Source organism: Typopeltis vanoorti, chromosome 3 (assembly GCF_054136105.1).
Source record: "Typopeltis vanoorti isolate ZY-2024b chromosome 3, IOZ_Tvanoo_1.0, whole genome shotgun sequence".
NCBI lineage: Eukaryota > Metazoa > Arthropoda > Arachnida > Uropygi > Thelyphonidae > Typopeltis > Typopeltis vanoorti.
In genome coordinates, this window is record NC_143551.1 from 31,847,212 (window position 1) to 31,868,602 (window position 21,391).

The following is a 21,391-nucleotide window of genomic DNA, read 5'->3' on the forward strand; positions in this document are numbered from 1 at the left end:
AAACAAAATGTGCCATTACGTCCCATTGTGGATGGCATTGATTCCCCCCACATATAAATTAGCCAAACATTTAGCCAAAACGCTCACACACTATACTGGCAACACACCATCACACATAAAAAACTCAGCCCATTTTAAAGCCAGTATAGAAAACCTCTCACACAACACACTGACATAATGGTCAGTTTTGACGTCTCCTCCCTATTCACTAATGTCCCACTCAAAGAAACCTTAGAGCTCATCCAAACCAAATTTCTGACCGATATCTCAGCCCTATTTCAGTTCACAATGAACTCAGGCTATTTCGTTTGGCAAGGAAAGTTCTACAAACAGATAGAGGGGACAGCCATGGGTTCACCACTTTCCCCACCCTTGGCCAATTTCTTTATCGAGACCTTTGAAGAGAAAACCTTAAACTCCGCACCACAAAAACCCACTATTTGGCTTCGTTACATGGATGATGTGTTCACTATTTGGCCACATGGCTCAGACTCACTCCACTCCTTCCTAACACACTTAAACAACCAACACCCCAGAGTCCAGTTCACCTTAGAAAAAGAGGAAAACAACACCCTCCCCTTCCTAGACACTTTAATCACTCGCCAGCTTGATGGATCTTTGGTTTTCTCTGTTTACAGAAAACCTACCCATACTGGCAGATACATTCACCAGCAATCCCACCCACCCCCTCACAACAGTATGGGGTTATAAAAACACTATATAACAGGGCAAAATTAATCTGCTCAGATGACAAGGCCCTAACTACTGAACTAAACCACATCCTCAACACTTTCTTAGCCAATGGCTATAACCCCAAAAAAATCCAAAAAATACTAAAACCAGTAAACCACAACTCCCCTCCCCCCTCCACAATAATGATTACACCAAATCTATCACCATCTCCTACATCCAGGGCACCTCTGAGAAAATAACCAATATCCTCAAAAAATATGACCTTACTTCTTGTTACAGACCATATAAAAAGTTGGCATCCCTTATCCGCTCTACCAAAGACCAACCACTTCCCCTAGACCAGTGCTTCCCAAACTGTGGGGCGCGGCCCCCTTGGGGGCCATAGGTTTTGTTGAGGGGGGCCGTGAAATAATGAAAAATTTAAAATCTTTAGACTAAGTAGATTTTTTTTATCTTAAAAGAAACGTATTTAATTTTTATTATTTATTATTTCTTTTTTGTTATTTTTTATATTTTAATGGGAAAAAATCACAAATTGTTGCGGGTTCACAAATTTTGCTTCCTGCGTATTTCGGTGCTTAATGAATATTAGTAAATATATGCTTATTCATATAAGTTTCATTTCAAAGTAGAAATCTAAGAATTGCAGTTTCAAATATTTCACCTGATATTTACTTTTTGTGTAGCAGTACTGAAACACATCCATCACATTAAATTGTTATTAAACTTCTTTTATGTTTTTAATTCTTTCTTTAATACTAATAACTTACGTTTCATGTGCTTGTACTGCAAATGTACAATAACAATATATCTATCTGTCTATCTATATAAAAATATTAGATAATGTGCCATGTCAAATGTGTATGTAAGATGCTAAAAATATAATATTTGCATTTGATTTTTGCAGTATTCGCTGTGTATGTTTTGTATTGAATACAAATACAATAAATATTCTAATAATATGTCTATATTTCGATTTTTTTTCGAGGGGGGCCGTGAAATAATTAAATTTTTCCAAAGGGGACCCTGACATCCAGAAGTTTGGGAAGCACTGCCCTAGACCTACCTGGTGTATACCAGGTCCCTTGCAGCTGCAAATTGTCCTACTTTGGCCAAACAGGCAGAACAACAAATATGAGGATTTTAGAACACAAAGACTACATCCGGTTTCACCAGAACAGCCGCTCTGGGCTGGCAGACCATGCCTTAGATACCCACCATAGAATTCGTTGGAAGAAAACAAAAATAATACACCGCAGCAAGTTTAAATACGAGAGATTATTCAAGGAATCATCAGCAGCTCTTAAAAACGTTCCTAACCTCAACAAATTTGGGTGCGTGAAACTACCCCAAATTTGGGAGACTTGCATTATGAGAACTTCAGCCCAACTGCCAAGACAACCAAATTAGCCCGCCAGAGGGCACCATTAGGACTTTAGGAACAATATTAGTTTTTTGCTTTCTTCCTCATTTGCTTTTGTTAGTGCCTGCGTGCACATACCATATCTTTATGTTCCTGAAGATGGCAACGTGACGTTTACAAAATATAGAAGTTATTCATTAAAGTTACCTTTAATTAATATACTTTATATGCGTTGTTCATTCCGTAAACTAATTACCAGTTATGTATGACCAACGTATAAGCCTTTCTACTAGAACCTTGTTCTTCTTGTTTAATAATCTTGTAGAACTAGAAAATGCCACTGTGGAATGTATACAGGCTACCATAATTGCTACTTTAAATTCATATGGATTTTCTGATAACTATATAAAAAATTATTTCCCAACGTTGCGATTTGGCATTGTGCTCATCATTTAGACTTAGCATTAGATGATTTGATAAAAAACGTTAAAGAAATGAATCATTTTGAAATATTTATGGATAAATTATATGCTTTTTATCATCAATCACCAAAAAATCAATGAAAAGTAAATACAATTGCAAAAGACCTTGGTATCGAAATTTTAAAGATTGGCCGTGTGTTTGGACCATGATGAGCAGCTTGCAGTTTATGAACAGCCCTTACTTTGTGCACAAATTACCCAGCTTTATGCAAGCATTTTGCATCAAATGATAAATATAAGAGATTTTTAAATCAACTTCTCAATTTGGAATTTTTTTTGAAAGATCTAGCATTCAGAAGTCAGAAGCTCTACAAAGTCGCAATATACGTATTATAAGGGCTAAGTTAGGTTGTTTTTTTTTTTTGCTCCATGATGCGAGCCCTTTGTTAAAATTTCCATAGCTCACCACTGTGTACGACTATTGAGATCAAGACATCCACCACTACAGTTAGCCCAACACTACTACTACAGGCTAACTTTGATCTGAAGCAAAAGTGGCAAGAACAGTGGGAGAGCCAGACAGATGACATCACAAAATTTTCTCTCAAAGAATTACAAGAAAGTTTTAATGTTTGCTCACACCTCCCACGAAAATCCTGGACTCAGCTCAGTAGAATACGAATTGGTCATGGTGTATGTGCGGACATGCTTTTTAAATGGGCTAAACGGCCATCTCCGCATTGTGATGTGGAGCTCAAAGACAAACTGTGGACCATATTGTGACTCAGTGTTATCTCAGAGCATATTCAGGAGACAAATTGGACTTTTTAAGTGCTACACCCGAAGCTATGAACTATTTGACCAATTTTAATTTTATTGGTTTTTAAAATGACAGTGTATTGTACTGCATGTTTTGTTATTCATGCCATACGAATAAATAAATAAGTGAACAAACAGGAAAATTGAATACCCAGTTACAAAGGATGGAAGGTAAACATGAAGATGACAATTTGCTGAGAAGTTCTCTATGCCAGACCGTATTGAATATCTTTAAAATATCAAGTGCAACAGCACAGGTTTCTCCAAGTAGTCTAGAGGTGGTTGATGAAGATGAAATGATCTGCTGTGGATCGGGAGTGGCAAATTACTGATGGTCAACAGTCACGGATTAGTTGACTACCTGTATGGCTAAGGGAAAATAATTATCACTGGAAATGCACATGATTATGGTTTTGGGAAGTTTAACCATAATGTTATATAGGTTTCATTTCCTCTTTCTCCTAGTAAATGATATCTGATTTACTGTGAGGAGAGGTGACCTTAATAGAACAAGAACAGGAAGAAGAAGAACTGGTTGGGAAACAAACTAGACTACTCAGACAGTGAAGAGGATTATCTCTTATACTATAATAGATAAACAGTTTGCTTTAGGTTGTTGCTTACAGCAAATTTAGACATTTTTAAGGACAGATTGCTTAACATTCCTGTAAAAGGGATGTTTTTTTGTTTTATTGAATGTTTTTTTAGCTTAATCAGGTGTATTTATTATATTTACTGATATACATTGTTTTTCATAAATTAAGTAACAAAGAGAAAAATCACGATAACTGGGTGTAAGGAAGAAACATATGAAAGTAAGGTAAATTATGTAAAAGTGATGTTCAGTCTGGTTATCATATACAAATGAATGGCGGTGTCATCAGTATATGCAGATGAGTCACTGCATAAAAAAAAAGGCACTTTGAAGTGGTTTTCAATTTCACATCTGGAATGAGAACAAAATATTTTATGAGAGCAGAATTCTGGAAATGGCTGCAAGACATCATTTAACAAATGAATTCAGATTCATTTAAAATTCAGATTTATTCATGCTAAAGAACTTGTTTACCCATACATAGTACTAATGTACTGTAGGTTGATCTACCAACTTCTCGTGTATGGGCTCATCATAAGACTACAGGCTGGCCAAAGTCAGGCAGAGGTAGCCAGATGGTTGCATGTGAGTCATTCCATGGTTCAGAGACTGTGAAACTAATTCCATCAGTCACAAACAGCATCCCTGAAATACAGGTAGGGAAGGCCATGGACTACAACCACAGTGGGTGACTGACTGACATATCAGATTATCTGCTCACTGAAGCAGGAGTGCTACCCCAAATCAGCTACAGGAACATTGATATCCACTTCCAGTTTTCACAAAAGGCTTCATGAAGGTGGTCTGTATGGTAGGCAGATCAGTAGTTTGCATGCCCCCTATTCCCATGCCACAGGAGAGAACATTTGAAATAGGCCAGGCTCCACTGCAACTGGACCCAAGACTAATAGGAGTTAGTATTGTATTGTTTATAGACAAGTCTTGATTTGCTCTACAAAATAATACAAGCTGTGTGCTATGATCTAGGAGAGAACCAGGGACATATCATTCCTCCATTGTATTTGGAAAGGACACTTATGGTGGAAGTAGTGTGACGGTTTGTGGAGGCATTTCGTTGGGTGGACACACGAACCTGTATGGGCTTCCAAGCAGAACCATGAATGCCACAAGTTATAGAGATGAGGTCCTGGATCCCTTTGTTCATCAGTATGCAGGTGCAATAGGCTTATCCTGTAAAATAATAATTCTCCTCGTCAAGTGGACCAGTATCTTCAAGAAGAGACTATCATGCATGTGGAGTGGCCAGCCAGCCAGGTCTCCTAACCTTAATCCTATTGAGCATGTCTCAAATGTTCTAGGTAGATGTATTGCTGCTCTCATTTCCCCTCCATTATTGTAGGAGTGGTGAAATTGTGTGTTTAAATGCATAAGGTATGCAAATATGGTAATGATATGAATCTCAGTGAGCCTGATCACACAGTTTGTGAAAGGATGAACATATACACATTGGAATTGGATGTTTTTTTAAGTATGGGAGAGGACAAGAAAAGAAAGGTAACTAAGCAGAGTGCAGATTGAAGTATACGAAAATACCTTGCCCTCAGAAAATGCCAGGAGCATCAGGAACAACAAAATTGAATTTGTTAGCTTTGCAAATATGATGTGGACCAAGATTGTTGGCATTTGTGAAATGTAACTCTTAAAGTGATATGTAATAAGTGAAATTTGAGTGCAAAGGGCATAGTATTTTCAGGAAGGACAGCCTGAAAATAGTGTGTTCTTCAATGACCAAGTAACCCTATGCTAAAGTAGCCAGTTACTCTGGCTACTTTAGCAGTATACTCTCTAAACGTCAGCTCTCTATCTACTACTACCACCACAAAATCCATGGCTTCATCGATTTCCTGGAGTACAATTCTCTCAAAGTGATATGCAGCTTGTATCACTTTGAGAGAATTATCCATTATGCTTTGCCCATACTGTCAGCCTATTCAAGTCATTCTGCAAGTTCTCTACATTATCTTAATTAAATATTACCCTACCCAACTTTGCATCATCAGCAGCAAACAACTGAATATTTCCCTTCAAATTATTTCCTATATCACTTATGTACAAATTAAAAAGCAACAGTCCAAGCACAGAGCCCTATGGCCTGCCTTCTCCTGGATTCTGCTCCTACAAATGTTATGTTTTGGTATCTGTCTATCAGCCACCCTTTTATCCGTAACACCAGTTTCCTGTCCCTCTACATTTGTTGCAGATTGCATAACCGAGTTCCATGTGATATCCTATTATAAAATTAATGGCTAACTATTATAAAAAGTTAGTAGATTACTAAGGCATGACCAACCCTTCAAAAAAGCCATGCTGTCCCTCACAGAGTATCATATTCTTATCCACCCATTCCTGAATTTTCTTTTTGACCAACTTTTCCAGTACTTTTACCACCACTCCTGAGATTATGGATTGCTCTATAGTTTGTTACCATAGACTTAGAACCTCCCTTATGTAAAGGAATAATTTTGCCCTCCTTCCACTCTCTTGGGACTTTGCCAGAGTGAGACTTAAACTGCATAGTCAAAGGCATTGCCAGTTCTCCTGAACATTCTCATAAAATGCGAGCTGATATCCCTTCCAGTCCTAATTGTATTTGCATTCAGATTCTTCAATATACTAAGTATCTCTAATTCTTCAACCTTTGTTCAACAATTTCACCTGCCTCCATTAGCTCTTATCATTTGCACTCATTAAAGTTATCCTTCAATAATCATTCTTCCTCCAACTTGCCACATAAAGAAAAAACTCTTTGGGATTTCCCTTTGCCTATTTGGCTAATTTCTTCTCACAATCTGATTTTGTCTTCCTTACCATGCTGGTCACCTGTCTTGCATGATCCTTCTACTGTTCATGAGTTAGCTAGTTATCATTATCCTTGTATACCCTACACAACATTTTCTTTTTTGCATCTTAATGATAATACTCACCATCTAACTCCTACCATATTTACTCTCTGGACCTTGGGTATACAGTATGATACTGCTTCTTCCAGATATCCCTTGACTATCCTCCATGCAGTGTGAACATCGCAGATCTTTATGCCATGATACTGGTTCAGGCTGCTTCCCAAGTGTATCATAATCACCTGCATATACCCCTTCTTAACTAGAATTTCCATGTTTCACTACCTGCCAGGTCAAGACCAAATGATCACTTTCCTCATTCCAAGGAAAAAAATGAAGTAGTTAGCAATGTAGCCACCTTAGTCATGGACATGTCTTCTGCTATAACAAGATCCACTTTCATACCCCAAGTCTTCTCCATCACATTCTGCTTCAAGTAATTATCTCTCAGTAAGTATATAAATTTCATTTCCTTCCTGCCATATGATCTTTCCTCCTTCCAGTCCATGTCTCCTAAGTTGAAGTCCCCCCACAATAATTACTCAACTTGCACTCCTTGTACTAATCTGCTGATGCATGTCTTCTGCATTATCCCTCTAAACATAATTAAATAGTACTGTCATAGTATGCTGTACACTCCCTGTGGATAAATTGATCATGATGATTATTTTTCCCTTCGGCAAGTTCAACTGATATCTGCATTTATGAAAAATAATGAATAAGGATTCATTTCAAGTTAGGTAAGATCAGTCTACATTCTCTAAAGAATATTGTCTAGAAAATCCACTTGCCACATTGATTTCGATGGATAATCGAAATCAATGTGGCAAGTGGATTTTCACCATCATTCAAATTGTGCTGAGGAACTGCTAACTAAACACTAAATACTACCACAACTAAATGCTAAATTTAATATTTTAAATTTAATAATAGATTATAGATTAATAAAGAATGAATTTAATATTTTAAATTTAATATTTAACTATACTAAATGACGAAAACTTATCTTCTTTCTCTTCCACCGCAGATGCATCCAACCCTGGCCTCGCCTTCTCGGCAACCCAAAAATAACACATTATAAACAACAACTAAATTCCAAAAGCAGCACCATTAAAGAATACTTGTGTTACTGAGAAAAAAATGTAGCACAATTCGTCACAGAAATCACACTATACACTATTTAAAAATAGTTTTTTTTTCTACTGCTCAAATCCACCGCCACATTCTTCAGCAACTCTAGCGCCCTCTCAAACTTGTGGCAAATAGATATAACAGATATTTAAGAGCATGATAAATATCTGCTGATGCTGCTACTGGTGATGGGAGATCTCTCACTATAAGCTCGGATTTAAACGCTATTCCCAAGTTGGAACTATAAATCATCTACACCAAAAATCAGTGACTTTACTACACCTGCTGTCTAAAAAGAACCGAACTTTTCGAAAATAGAAGAAACTAGTGGCCACCTGTTGTATGTTTTTGTTGTCGAAACCGGCAACCTTCATTAGTGTTGTGTCAACTGTTTATGACATTTGTTTCATTAGAAGCTGAGTTATAGTGCCAAGAGTGACAGTCTGTTTTGACGAACAGTCCAAAAATGAGTTTTAAACAGAGAGCTATGATTGACTTTTGCGTTAAACTTGGTAAAAGTTTTACTGAAACGCATCAAATGCTTCAAAAAGCATATGGTGATGAATGCTTATCCCATACTCAAGTTTATGAGGGGTTGAAGTGATTTCAAAGTGGTTGTGAAACACTTGAGGACAATGAAAAGCTGGGCCGTTCAACGACTGAGCGAAGTTAACATCCAAAAAGTGCATGATTTCATCAAAGAAAACCCGAAATCGTCCATGAGATTGATTGAAGATGAATTGGGGATTCCAAAATTAACTGTGCACAACATTTTGACCAAGACTTTGGGCTTTCATAAATTGAATTCACAATTTGGCACCACAAGTTGACCGATGACCAAAAAATGTTTTGAATTGAACACTGCAATTAAAACCACTTGTAACGACTCAAACTTCCTTGAAATGATTGTTACTGGTGACAAAACGTGGTGTTTTGAGTACAAAGTGGTAGAGTTCTGAGTGGAGACCACCAGAAGAGGGGCATCCGAAAAAAAGTCGCTTGGAGAAGTCAAAAGTAAAGACAATGCTGATTTGTTTCTATGATTCCAAAGGAATTATCCACAATGAATTTGTTCTGCCTGGCCATACGGTCAATGGTGAGTTTTATCTTGAAGTTTTGAAGCAATTGATTGCTAGAATTTGTCGCGTACGGCATGAATATCGTGATGCAGGCAACTGTCACTTTTGCAGGATAATGCACCCTCTCATCATTCGAGCATTGTGGGACGGTTTTTGAGCAAAAACCAAATTTATGTGTTGGATCACTTGCCATATTCACCTGATTTAGCACCCTGTGACTTCTTTCTCTTCCCCCGACTTCATTTGCCGATGAAAGGAAAGCAATACGACACCATTGAAAATGTTCAAGCAGCAGTAGTAGCCACGACCCTCAACAGTATCCCAAAAACCTATATGAAAAAACTCATTTAATAAATTAAATGACTGTGCCAAACGCTGTATCGAAGCAAAGGGAGAGTATATTGGTTGAAATAAATTATTTGAATAATTATAATTGGCCTGTGTTTTATTTTCTAACAAAAGTTTGGTTTCTTTTTGGACAGTAATGATGTAATGAGTGTAATGATCTTACTGTTCTAACAAATGGTTGCTAAAAATCTTGGAAAATACTCATGATTTTAACACATTTTTTGAAACCTAGATGGGAGTATTCAAAAGGATATGTATTATGAGACTTTGGGGAAAAAAAATCCTGCAAAGGGGAAAAATGTATAATCATCAGAAATGACCATTCATTGACATAGTATAAGACCATTTTATACCCACAGACTGCTATGAAATGTTAAATTTTTCAGATACATTAATGTATCTGAAAAATATTATTGAAACTTCTTCACAGGGCATTAACTTTATTTTAAACTGAATTTCTTTACTAGTTCATAGTTTTTATTTAGTCTCTTTTTTAATTCTACATAGACACCTTTAGGAGATCTGACCAGATGGATATGATTTTCTAATCTGCAAAACTAATTTCTGAACAGGAACAAAATTACAATATAAATTGATTTTGAGAAATTGTTGCTGTCCTCTTAGCCTTCTGATCGATGGATTGTTTTTAACATTCTTTCTCAGTTGAGAGTATGTGTTTTAACTGAAGTTGTTTTCTCTCCTAGATTTCATCATAAATAATACTTAGAAAAACTAAGACTTGAATAATCTCAAATTGTTTTGCTTAATTTTATATTCTGAAACAGAAATTCATGGCAGGAAAAGGATCATGAATGGAAACCACTATCTAAAGAACCATCACCATCTGACAACAAAGGAAATAAGGCAAATACAGAAAATGAAGAACAGGATCTGAATAAACTGCAATCAGGTTGGTTAATTGACGTCTTATAATTCCTGCTAAACTGAAATTCAAGTTCCTATATATTTATCCTTAATAATTTTCATCAAATTAATCTTATTTATTATGAAATTGTAAGCTTGCTTATTACACTTAAAGATGCTTTTTATTCAGGTATGGTCTACTATGTAAAGAAATGAAGCATATTGATGAATAGGTTATAAATCTTACTATTTAAACAAAGAATATGTTAAACCAGGGTCTTATTGCAGCAGAAGTTTATGATAAATGATAAACCAAACTGTTGACTCTAGACAAAAAAAATTTCATTATTATACCATAAACTACAGTATAATCACTGAAAAAAAAAAAAAAGACAAAGGAAGAAAAATGTCATATACTTTTAAAATAGGAAAGATTTAATTTATTTCCTCATATTTACATATCATCTAATGCTGCCTTTTATTCCTGAATAGGGAGTAGGAGAGGCTGTTTTAGCCTTATCTAACTTTTAGAGACTGATTGGACAGTTTAGTCTCCACTGGGAGACAATCAGAGATAGCTGGGCCAAGGCTATCACTAATTTAAACAGACTGCAGTGAAGAGACGGCTCAACAAGTGCTGCCATCTCATGGTCCCTAACCCTAGCACAATATTATTGTCTGAAATGGTGTGGGTTCTGGTTGATTTTCTTGAGTTTACGGGATGAAAAACCTGAGATTGATGAACTCAGGAACTGGTTGAAAAATAGTTCCTCTAGTCAGTGACTAGACTTGAACTTCACTTAAGTCTATCTTCGGTCAGTTCAGCACTGGGGAGTGCAAGCTCCACTTCCACTGAACTACACAGGCTCATCATATATACAGAGGGCAAATGTAACTGGAAAAAGTTCCATGTTTAGTATAGAGTAAATATTATTTTTTGCATTATTTTTTCCATATTATGTAAAATACACAATATGCACGTACAGATTTAAATGAACATTTCTGGGGAGGGGGAATGAACTTGAAATTATGGGACAATTATTATTATTAAACATCTAGGGAGTCAAGGACTCATCAAGGGAGATCATACATCACCCACAATAACTCTCATACCTTCTCTTAAACTCATTCATACTAGACGCACTCAACATTTCAACAGGCAAACTGTTCCACACACTTGCTCTGCTCTATGAATGAAAATCTTTCTTAACCTCTTTCTTAACCATACGCAAACTTAACTTCCATGGTGGCTACGTTATCTTCTCCTAACCTTTCATAATTAAAATTAAAATTAAAATTTAATTTAAAAATTAAAAATAATAATAATTATTATTATTATTCAGGCCTCCATGGAGTCAGAAGACTCATCGTGGGAGGTCCTTTTTAAGAAACACAAGTCTATCAAGACTCATCAAGGGAGGTTGCTCCTAGGAAACACAAAGTCTATCATACCACTCCTTAAATACATTGACAGTTCTCGCTCTCGCCACTCCATCAGGCAATGCATTCCATGGTTCAACCACCCTCCATGCAAAGAAACCACTCCTCACCCTCTTTCTCACAGTTTCCTTTCGTAACTTCCTGGGATGGCCCCTTGTCATGACTCCTTCCCGCTGTTCAACCAAGCGAAAGAACTCCCCAGTGTCAACTCTCTAACCACCTCTCAACAGTTTAAAAGTCTCAATCATATCCCCTCTCCTTCTTCTATCCACCAAAGACTGCAGTCCACACTCAGTCAGCCGATCCTCATAACTAACATTGTACAGTCCTGACACCATCTTTGTTAGATGCCTTTGTACCCTTTCCACAGTTAATTTATCCCCTTCAAATCCTGGGTACCAGATCTGAGAACAATAGGCTAAGTGTGGTCTGATCAGAGTCTTATACAACGGAATGATAACTATTTTATCTCTGCAGGTCAGTGTCCTTCTCATTATTGCAGCAATCCTCTCTGTTACCTTCACTACCTTTGCAATATGTCCCCTAAATTTCAGGTTTCTATCGATCATCAAACCCAGATCTCTTGTCTCTCCTACTTCCTCCAGTTTAACTCCTCCCATAGAGTATGCAGCGTCCCATCGATGTGTCCCAAACCTCAAGACCTTACATTTTGCTGCATTAAACCGACATCCCCATTCATTTACCCCTCTATCTAGCTTATTCAAATCCTCTTGCAGGGCTACCACATCTGCACTATTACTAATAATCCTTCTCAGCTTCGCATCATCTGCAAACAATCGAATATCCCCTTGCAATCCATGGACAATGTCATTGATATAAAGGTTAAACAATATAGGTCCCAGTACTAAGCCCTGTGGAACCCCACTTGTAACCTTCTGCCTCTTTGATATTGCTCCACCATACACAACTCTCTGATACCTATCGGACAGCCAATCCGGAATCCAGTTGACAAATCTGACATCCAGACCTATGTGCTGCAACTTGAATATCAGCTTATCATGTGTCACCCTGTCAAATGCCTTTGCTAAGTCTAGGAAAATGGTAGTATATGCTTGTCCCTCATCTAATGCTCTTGTAACTTTATCATAAAAGGCTAGCATATTGCTAAAACAAGAGTGCCCCTTCACAAATCCATGTTGACTCTCACTGATAACATTACCATCATCTGCCCAATGCTCTATACGGTCCTTGACTACTTTCTCCAAGATCTTACTAACTACTGATGACACACAAACTGGCCTATAATTAGACACTTCCAGTCTGCTACCACCCTTATGCAACGACACTATCTTACCTTCCTTCCATTCCATGGCCACCTTTCCCGCAGCCAGACTTTCATTGAAAAGCCAGGTCAAGAGCACTGTCAGTTCCTCAACACGTTCTCCCAAAACTGGTGGTGAAATACCATCCAGTCCCATAGCTTTACTAACATCCAGAGTACTCAGTATGTGGAACACACTCTCCTCATGCACCTCTAAACCTCGAACCTGTTCTATCCCTTTAGTATTCAAATTGACTCCTCCAGGATAAAATACTCCAATAAAGTGTTCATTGAACAATTCCACTATGTCCTTTGCATCAGTCACTCTATTCCCATTTTTATCCCACAATGTCACACAGTCATTTCTCCTCCTGCGGGCTACATAGCTAAAAAATTCCGTAGGATTTTCCTTGGATCTAAGGGTCTTTTTTTCCTTGGATCTTTTCTCATATTCCAGTTTCGCCTTCCTTACCATACTAGCCACTCTTCTGGCTTGTGTCCTATATTCTTCATGCATCTTCTCTTCACCTGTCTCCTTATATCTCTTCCATAGCCTCTTTTTCGCATGTAGCTCCTGTTTAATATTGTTTGTCATCCAATTTACTCCAAATTGTGTCCTCTTCTTCACTCATGGAATACAGCTTACCATTCCTGCTAACAAATATTCCTTCACAATTTCCCAAGCACTAATGATATCCCGGTCTTCCATTTCCTCTCTCCCTCCACGAAACTTCCCCAAGTTGATGTCTAAGACTAATATAATCACCTGCTTTATAACTCCACATACGTTCCCATCTCTTTGTTACTCTTGCATGCCTGACCACGACCTTTTCTCATCCAAGTCAAAACCATAAGGTCACTCTCTCCAACTGGTGGGAGAGATGTCATCTCAATTATTATCAGCTCTTCTGATGCTATAACCAAATCCAAAACTCTTGAACCTCTTGTTCCCTCTGTTACATATTGCCTAAGACATTTGTCCCTCAACAATTCTAGAAATTCCATTCCCTTATTGCTACATGCATCTTCCTTTCCCCAATCTATACTGCTGTAGTTAAAATCTCCCATAACAATCGTTCTTCTTGCACTTGCCACGCTCAACTGTCTAAACATCTCCTGGTCCCCACTCTCTGTGCTCCTTGGTCTGTAGCAGCACCCCACTAAATATCCTGTCTTGCCCACCTCCACCTCATGCCATATGCTTTCAAAATCATTAGTGTCACAGCCTTCCAAAGCCTCCACTTTTAGAGGACATAGGTCCTCACTTATCATAAGAATTACCCCACCACCACGCTTTCCCTTCCTATCCTGCCGAAAAATGCTGTACCCAGCAACTTCTATACCTGTTTTTATATCCTCTTCTGTCGACCACGTCTCTGTGATCCCAATAATCTTTGGCCAAACTGATGCTATCATTGCCACCAATTCCTCTCCCTTATTCCGAATACTCCTGGCATTGGTATAAAGCATAAAAATGCCATTGTTTCTATACCCAGCATTATCCCCTCTAGACACCACTGGGCTCAGCATTACCTGATGTCGTCCCCCTTCTCCCAAGTACCCATTCCCACAAGAGGCCACCCCTGTTACAATCCACACTGGGACACACTGACTCATTCAGAACAGCAATCTCTCCAGATGCCTATGTCTTTTCTCATTCAAATCAAATGCATTCGGTCTCTCGCATACAATTCCTCTCTCTCTGCTCTCAAATGCACTCCAAGCATCCACATATTTGAATCCTCTCATCTGACACATTCTCGCTATTATGCCATTCAATATCACCGCTCTTCTGCTCAGCTCGATATTATCATCCCTAGGCAACACACACACTATCTTTCTTCTCTGTGTCTTCTTTCGTACAGCCTCAAGCAAGAATCTCATATCTCTCACTGCCCTATTTACACCACCACTCAAATCATTTGTTCCCACCATCACAATCATCTCGTCCACCCTTTCATCTCTCTTAATTGCTATAGCCACACTTTCTATCGTTCCTCCTGGCAAACACTCCTAACGCATCCTATCTTGAATACTACGGATCATTGAGTCCCCATACATTGCACTTCTTACCACCATATTCCTCGATTGCTCACATGCATCCCTCACTCTCTCTCTTGTAACAGTTTCTCTCTGTGTTTCCCCTACTTACCTGCCTTCATGACATCACTCTATCTCTAGTCCCTGTGCTCCCTTGCATTCCTCTCATTCCTTCTCTTTTGCTGTTTCCATTCTTTCCTCTTCTATCATTCCTATATCTGACACTCATTCCCTCTTCCACTTATCCTATTCTCACCTCTTTTATCATTCATACAACTCTCTCTCTCATTCCCTCTCTTCTACTGTTCCCATTCTCTCCTCTTCTATCACTCCCATAACTCTCTCTCATTCCCTCTCTTATACTGTTCCTATTCTCTTTTCTTCTACCATTCCCATAACTCTCTTTCAATCCCTCTCCTCTACTATGGTTCCTATTGTCTCATTTCCATAACTCTTTCTCACTCCTCCTCTGATTCGCCTTGCATTCGTATCTTCCATTCGCTTATCATCTTTCCCACTTCGCGTCTCATTCACCAGACATTCCACCTGCTCTTTTAGCTCATCTCTCTCTCTCTGTAAGTCAGCCACTCTTGTTTGCCATTCATCCTCCCAATCGAGACTATCTCCTAAAACTTCAGAATCATTCAACCTTTCCATACTCCCAACTCTTATTATTTTATTCATACTTCTCTCGCCCTCTATCATACCTGTCATCTCTCTACGTGGAGAATCTCCCGTCTCTGACTAAACGAGGTCAGTTATGGTCATTTCTAAATCACCAAGTTCCTCCCATATCCCGCATTTTGCACATATACGTTTTCCCCCTTCTTTCTGCTGCCACTTATACAATCACCGGGATGCATACATTCCGCAAGTCCCGCATTCTACAAAATCCTGTATAATATCACGCAAAATGGAGTCCTTAAATGGGGGGGGGGGACTTGGCGATACGCCATTTGTAATTTTAACTGATGCTTTCGCCATTATTTAAAATAGTGTCGCTAATTAGTGTCATAAAATAAACTCTAAATCCACATATTAGAGTTCTTATAAGTATAACTATAAGAAAAAGTACAAACAATTTCAAACAGAACATTTAAGTACACTAGATATAAATAAATTGAAATAACTAAATAATGAAAACTTATCCTTCGTCTTGTCTTCCACTGTTATGCATTCGATTCCATCCCCGTCTTCTCGGTAACCAAAATACACAATATCGCAACAACAACTAACTTCAAAAAACAACCATCTGATAATATCATTTAATATTTTATAATGCCTTCTCAAAAGTTTATAAATCTCCACATACTTCCAGCACTTAAGCCTTCATGGATTAATCTCCATTCCATAAATCTTGATATCATCTTTGTAACTCTTCTATGCATCCTTTTTGCAGCTTCTTTATCCCTATAGAACCCAGGAGACCAAATCTGTGTACAATATGTGTGTTCAGATGCAGTTGTATCATCTAGGCCTTGTAAAGAAGCAAAATGACTTCCATATCCTTACATGTCAATGTTTGTTTCAATAATGTAATTATACAGCACTGGTGGGAAACATAGACATTGCTTCTGCATCAAGAACAACAATGAAGTAAAAAGAGAGTATTAACCACTTACCTCATGTTTCTCTAGTAAAACCCTGATATATCGCATCCTAGCTGGAATCAAGAAGACAGATTTAAGAGCATCAGTCCTCAATCCAAAACATGACAGAACACTAAACCTCATATAAAAAAACCTTGTACCATCCAAGGGTGAAAATAGTTGCATTCATGTAATTAAATGTGAATCCAACTGGTTAATTGGGAGAGTGAATCCTACTCACTCTCCCAATTAACCAGCCTCTCTGGTCATCCCATAGAAAGGATGTTTTGCATCATTTCATCTGCAGCAGGAAAATGTTAACTACGGTGTTTCAAATCTTTAAATAATTGATAAACAATTTGTATACAAATCCTGAACTATCGTACTACACATTAACATAAGAAGCATAAACAAATACTTTATGCTTCTTATGATATACTCTCAACACTACTCAACAACCGCCTGATATATATCAGTGTTCTAATCTTGACCAGTTTCTATAAGAACTGTACAAAAATGTGTGTGAAAAATTTAAAGAATCTTTTGAAACTCATTAATCTGCTAATTCCTTTTATTCCCTTATAGAGAGTAGACAAGGCCATTTTATCCTTATCTAGCTTTTGGAGACTAAGTGGGCAATTCACTCTCCATGAGTAGTCAGAGATAGCTGGCCCTAGACTATCACTAATTTTTAAGCAGCATCGTTGACAGCCCTCTCTATAAACCTTACTATATTTCTTCTATAATCTACTCTTTCCCTTTCAATATACCCTATTCTTCCTCCACATCTCATTGTCCCTAACAAAATATGTTATTGTCTGAAATAGTGTGGGTTCTACGGTCGATTTTCTTCAGTTCATGGACAGAAAAAAACTGAGTTTCTGGGGGGGGGGGGAATGCTTGCTCTGTGCCAGAGGTCGACTAACTGAAGAAGTGGTCGAAGGAAGGCTTAGAAAAAGTTCCTCTAGTTGGCAATTAAGAAAAAAGGGTCCAAAATGTCTGACTCATCAAAACCATTAGATCCAGAGTTGGGCCCAAACATTGCATTGTGTGCAATTTTGTTTTCTCTGAAATAGGGTACTGTTCCAGTACTTATTTAAACATAGTACACTTGAAATAAGAAGAAATTGAAATCTATTTATTCTGCTGAGATACAGAAATGCTTGGTTAAAAAATGCATCTTTCCTCCTCCTCCTTAACTAAAACTTATGATGATGAAGCTGATACATTCAACTACCGGTGTACTAAATTTATAAGGCCAAAGAAATAGGTTTTTATATTGAAATGTTTAGTATAAGTGAACTTCCTTTAAGACAACATTACTGTGGGGTTTTGCTTTGAATATTTCAATAATTTGTTATAATGATTAAGTTCGCTATAATGGTAATTGCTGAGAGATGTTGCTAAAATGAAGACAAAGTATGACTTGTGAAACTTCAGTAACGTAACGATAATGTGTCGATTTTGCCCATTCTAAAACTGAATTCCAAATCACTGTTGACATTTTCAAAGTCTATGAACATCAGAAAGACAAGTGCTTCGCCAACCTGCTCCAGGTGATTCACTATGAATAACTTTCAAAAATATGCTCTATTTTTCCTATTTTAGTAACCATATCTCAGAAAATGGTGGTATTGGTGAAGAAGTTTAATGTTATTTGAAATGTGTTTCAGAAAGCAAGTGTGATTGTTCATCTTAGTTTATAGGGGATGTCATAACATCTACAAAAGTATAGTCCTGTAAAAACATTGATCACCTACTCTGGCATCTGAAAAACTTGGAAAAATACGAATTCACGTTGCCTTGAAATAATTCTTAAGATTCATCAGAAAGACTAGTGCAGCTCTCAACTACTAGTTTACTGAATTGGTCACATTGCTAATGTGTCTGGCATCTACTTCCAACAACATGTTTTCTTCTCAGAGCTGAGAGAAGGACCAAAGTCCAAGAGGAGGACAAAATAAGACCGACAGAAGGATGAAAATTTATAATACATTAATACCATGCAAGTAGGCTAAGAGTCAGATAATCCAAACCTTGCTCTCTGACCAACAGCGTGTTGATCAGAGAGCAAGTATGCTATCTATTTACTCACAAGGCAGTAGCCTGTGAAGGCAAATATTATTATTATTATTATTAGACACCTCCAGGGAGTCCAAAGACTCATCGAAGGAGAGTGTGCCAACAGCATCAAACGATTAGTCTCCTTCCAACTACTAACCGTGCTCAAACTTACTTAACTGAGCCATTAGCAGCAGAGGCTCTACTAATCGACCAACTTTTGCTGGCATGAAGAAATATAACAGCAAAGTGAGAAGAATATGCACATTTTTTGACTATCAGTGCCCTCCAACATTGATGTTTGAAAAATATTATTAGATCATTGTCATAGATCATAGTGAGTGGTACCACCCCCCCCTCCCTTAGGGGCACTGGCATGATCGGAGGGGGGGGGGTAGTGGCCTCATGAGCAAAAGGGGGGCATTGAATTGAAGTAAGGGGCAATGAAAGCATAAAGGATAAAAATTAGGTGCTGAAAAAATTTTATCAAAAATTTTGATGATATAACTGATGTATAACATAAGTTATATCATCAAAACACTTTGCTTGTTAAAACATTGTAGTCTTAACAAGCAAAGTGTTGGCAGGCACACACTTTCAAGTGATCGGGATTTTACAGGTCCAGTACACATCAGCAGGAACATGTGCATGTTATGACTTGTTCACTGTATAATATTATAAATATGTGAGACATATGAAATCAGTTTTAGATTGTTTCTGAATTGTGTGACAAGCAGTTGGCAATTTGATGTAGTACATGAAAATTTTAGTGCATATTTGATACCTAGTCACTTACACGGATCGCACACAAATCAAATTATTGTTGTTCCAATAAAACATCAGGTTTCACGTGAATATTTTTATACCTTTTCTTGTAAAAATAATTCAGTTTAGGTACATGAGAAATTTCATTCTAGTAATTTTGTAAATGTAACTTTTTTTTAAAGATAGTATCATGGCTGAACAAAAGAAGAAATGTAGATAATATAATTTCAAATATTTGAAATATGGCTTTATTCAGTTGCCTCTAAACAAATCATTACCAATATGCCTGATTTGCCAAAAAGTTTTTTCAAATGAATCTATGAAGCCTTCAAGACTAGAAGAATATTTGACAAAAGTTCATGCTGATAAAAAAAAAAGATTAGGATTTATAGTATTTTCAAGCACTTAAAGAAAAATTTTTGAAACAACCAACATTAGCAGGTATGTTTTCAGCAGCATCCAAACTAGATGATGATGGGTTGCACGCCTCTTACAACATTTCCTTACTGATTGCTAAATCGGGAAAACCACATAATGTTGGTGAAGAACTAATCCTACCAGCTATTAGTGAGGTCATGTGCACTGTAATGCGCGAGCCACCCTCTGATATTATCAAGAAAATTCCTTTAAGCAATAATAGAGTGCAACGAAGAATTGATGAAATGGCCCAGGATGTTGAAGATTCATTATGTGAGTATTTAAAAATAACTTGATGAGTCTATTTTACCAGGAAATGAAGCCTTACTTTTAGCATATGTACGATGCATAAAAGAAGAAAAAATTTGCTAACTGACACTAAAGGAGAATCAATATTTCATGCATTGGGAGAGTTTTTTAAAAAAAGAAATCCCTCTGATGAATGTTTTTTTTTTTTGACCACTATATGTTATATTATAAGATGATATAAACTGAGTTTAATAGGTCGGAGATTTTTGATACAGAATGTTAACTACTAGTTTCACCACCTGATTGGTAGCTTCGTCTGGGCAAGATAATTTTATACAAAACAGCTTAAAGGACAAAAAACAAGGTTAAATGACAACTAATACATAACCGAGGGATGAAAAATATCAAATTCATATGAACCTTTACATGAACACGTGGAGCATATATGTTAGCAGTTGGTCAGTCATTGTTTAGCAGGTGCATCCTATAATTGGCTACGAAGTTGAACTCTGATGTGCTGAGCGATCTTATGAGTGATTTCCAGATGTCACCAAGGATCATTTCTGTTTAGGCTACCTCTTGAACGGATCACTGCTACAGCTTCTTTTATTGAGTGGGAGGTGTAGTCATCTTCTATGTACAGCATAGATGTAGATGACAACTTTTATCCCATTCAATATTGTGGTTTGTGTTGGTAAAATGGAAAGCTAAACCAGAATTGTCTTCTCTGTTGTTGTTAACACCTCCGATATGTTCCTTTTTTCTTATTTCTAAACTTTTTATATGTACTTCAATCCACAAGAACACTGGATGTTGTAAACTCCACGCCGTTTATAGAAATCAATCTTGTCTTTTGGTGACCGTAACATATTGCGAACAGTCTTTATTTATTTGAAAGCAACTCAGATGTCGTGAGGCCTTAGTAGGTTGGTAATTCTTTGTGAAACTTTGCCAGCAAAAGGAATGGAAATCCTGTAATGAGTTTCTTGGTGGAGAAAAGAATCCTTTTTATTAATTTTTTTGAGTAACCATTGTTTGTTAATGCTTTGAGAATAAGATCTAATTCGTCTGTTAAAACTCTGTCATCTCTTATGATACATACCACTCTGTTTTTTAGCATATGTATAATGCTTAACTTTTGTGAAATGTGGTGCGAAGAGGCAAAATGCAGGTAATGGCCTGTGTGAATCGGTTTGTATTATACATTTAGGCCAATGCTTTCATTTTCAAGTTCTAAGGTGAACTCGAAAGCTCACCTTAGAACGTTGGTGAAAGAAGTTAATAGAAGTTAGAAAATCATATAATTCTGCCTATGTTTCCATATCATCGGCTGCCTCGTACTGCTTGTGGGGCAGCCGACGCAACTCTTGATT

The 21,391-nt window shown here is 37.3% G+C and overlaps 1 protein-coding gene across 4 annotated transcripts in view; it reads left to right on the top strand.

Moving 5' to 3' along the window:
• gig (TSC complex subunit tuberin) overlaps positions 1-21,391 on the top strand; it is a 943,661-nt gene that overhangs the window by 689,481 nt on the left and 232,789 nt on the right. For all 4 annotated transcript variants that reach the window (XM_090415521.1, XM_090415523.1, XM_090415524.1 and 1 more), the window contains one exon: positions 10,097-10,221. In XM_090415521.1, the coding sequence (XP_090271647.1) occupies positions 10,097-10,221 (125 nt within the window). The remainder of the gene's footprint in view (positions 1-10,096; positions 10,222-21,391) is intronic.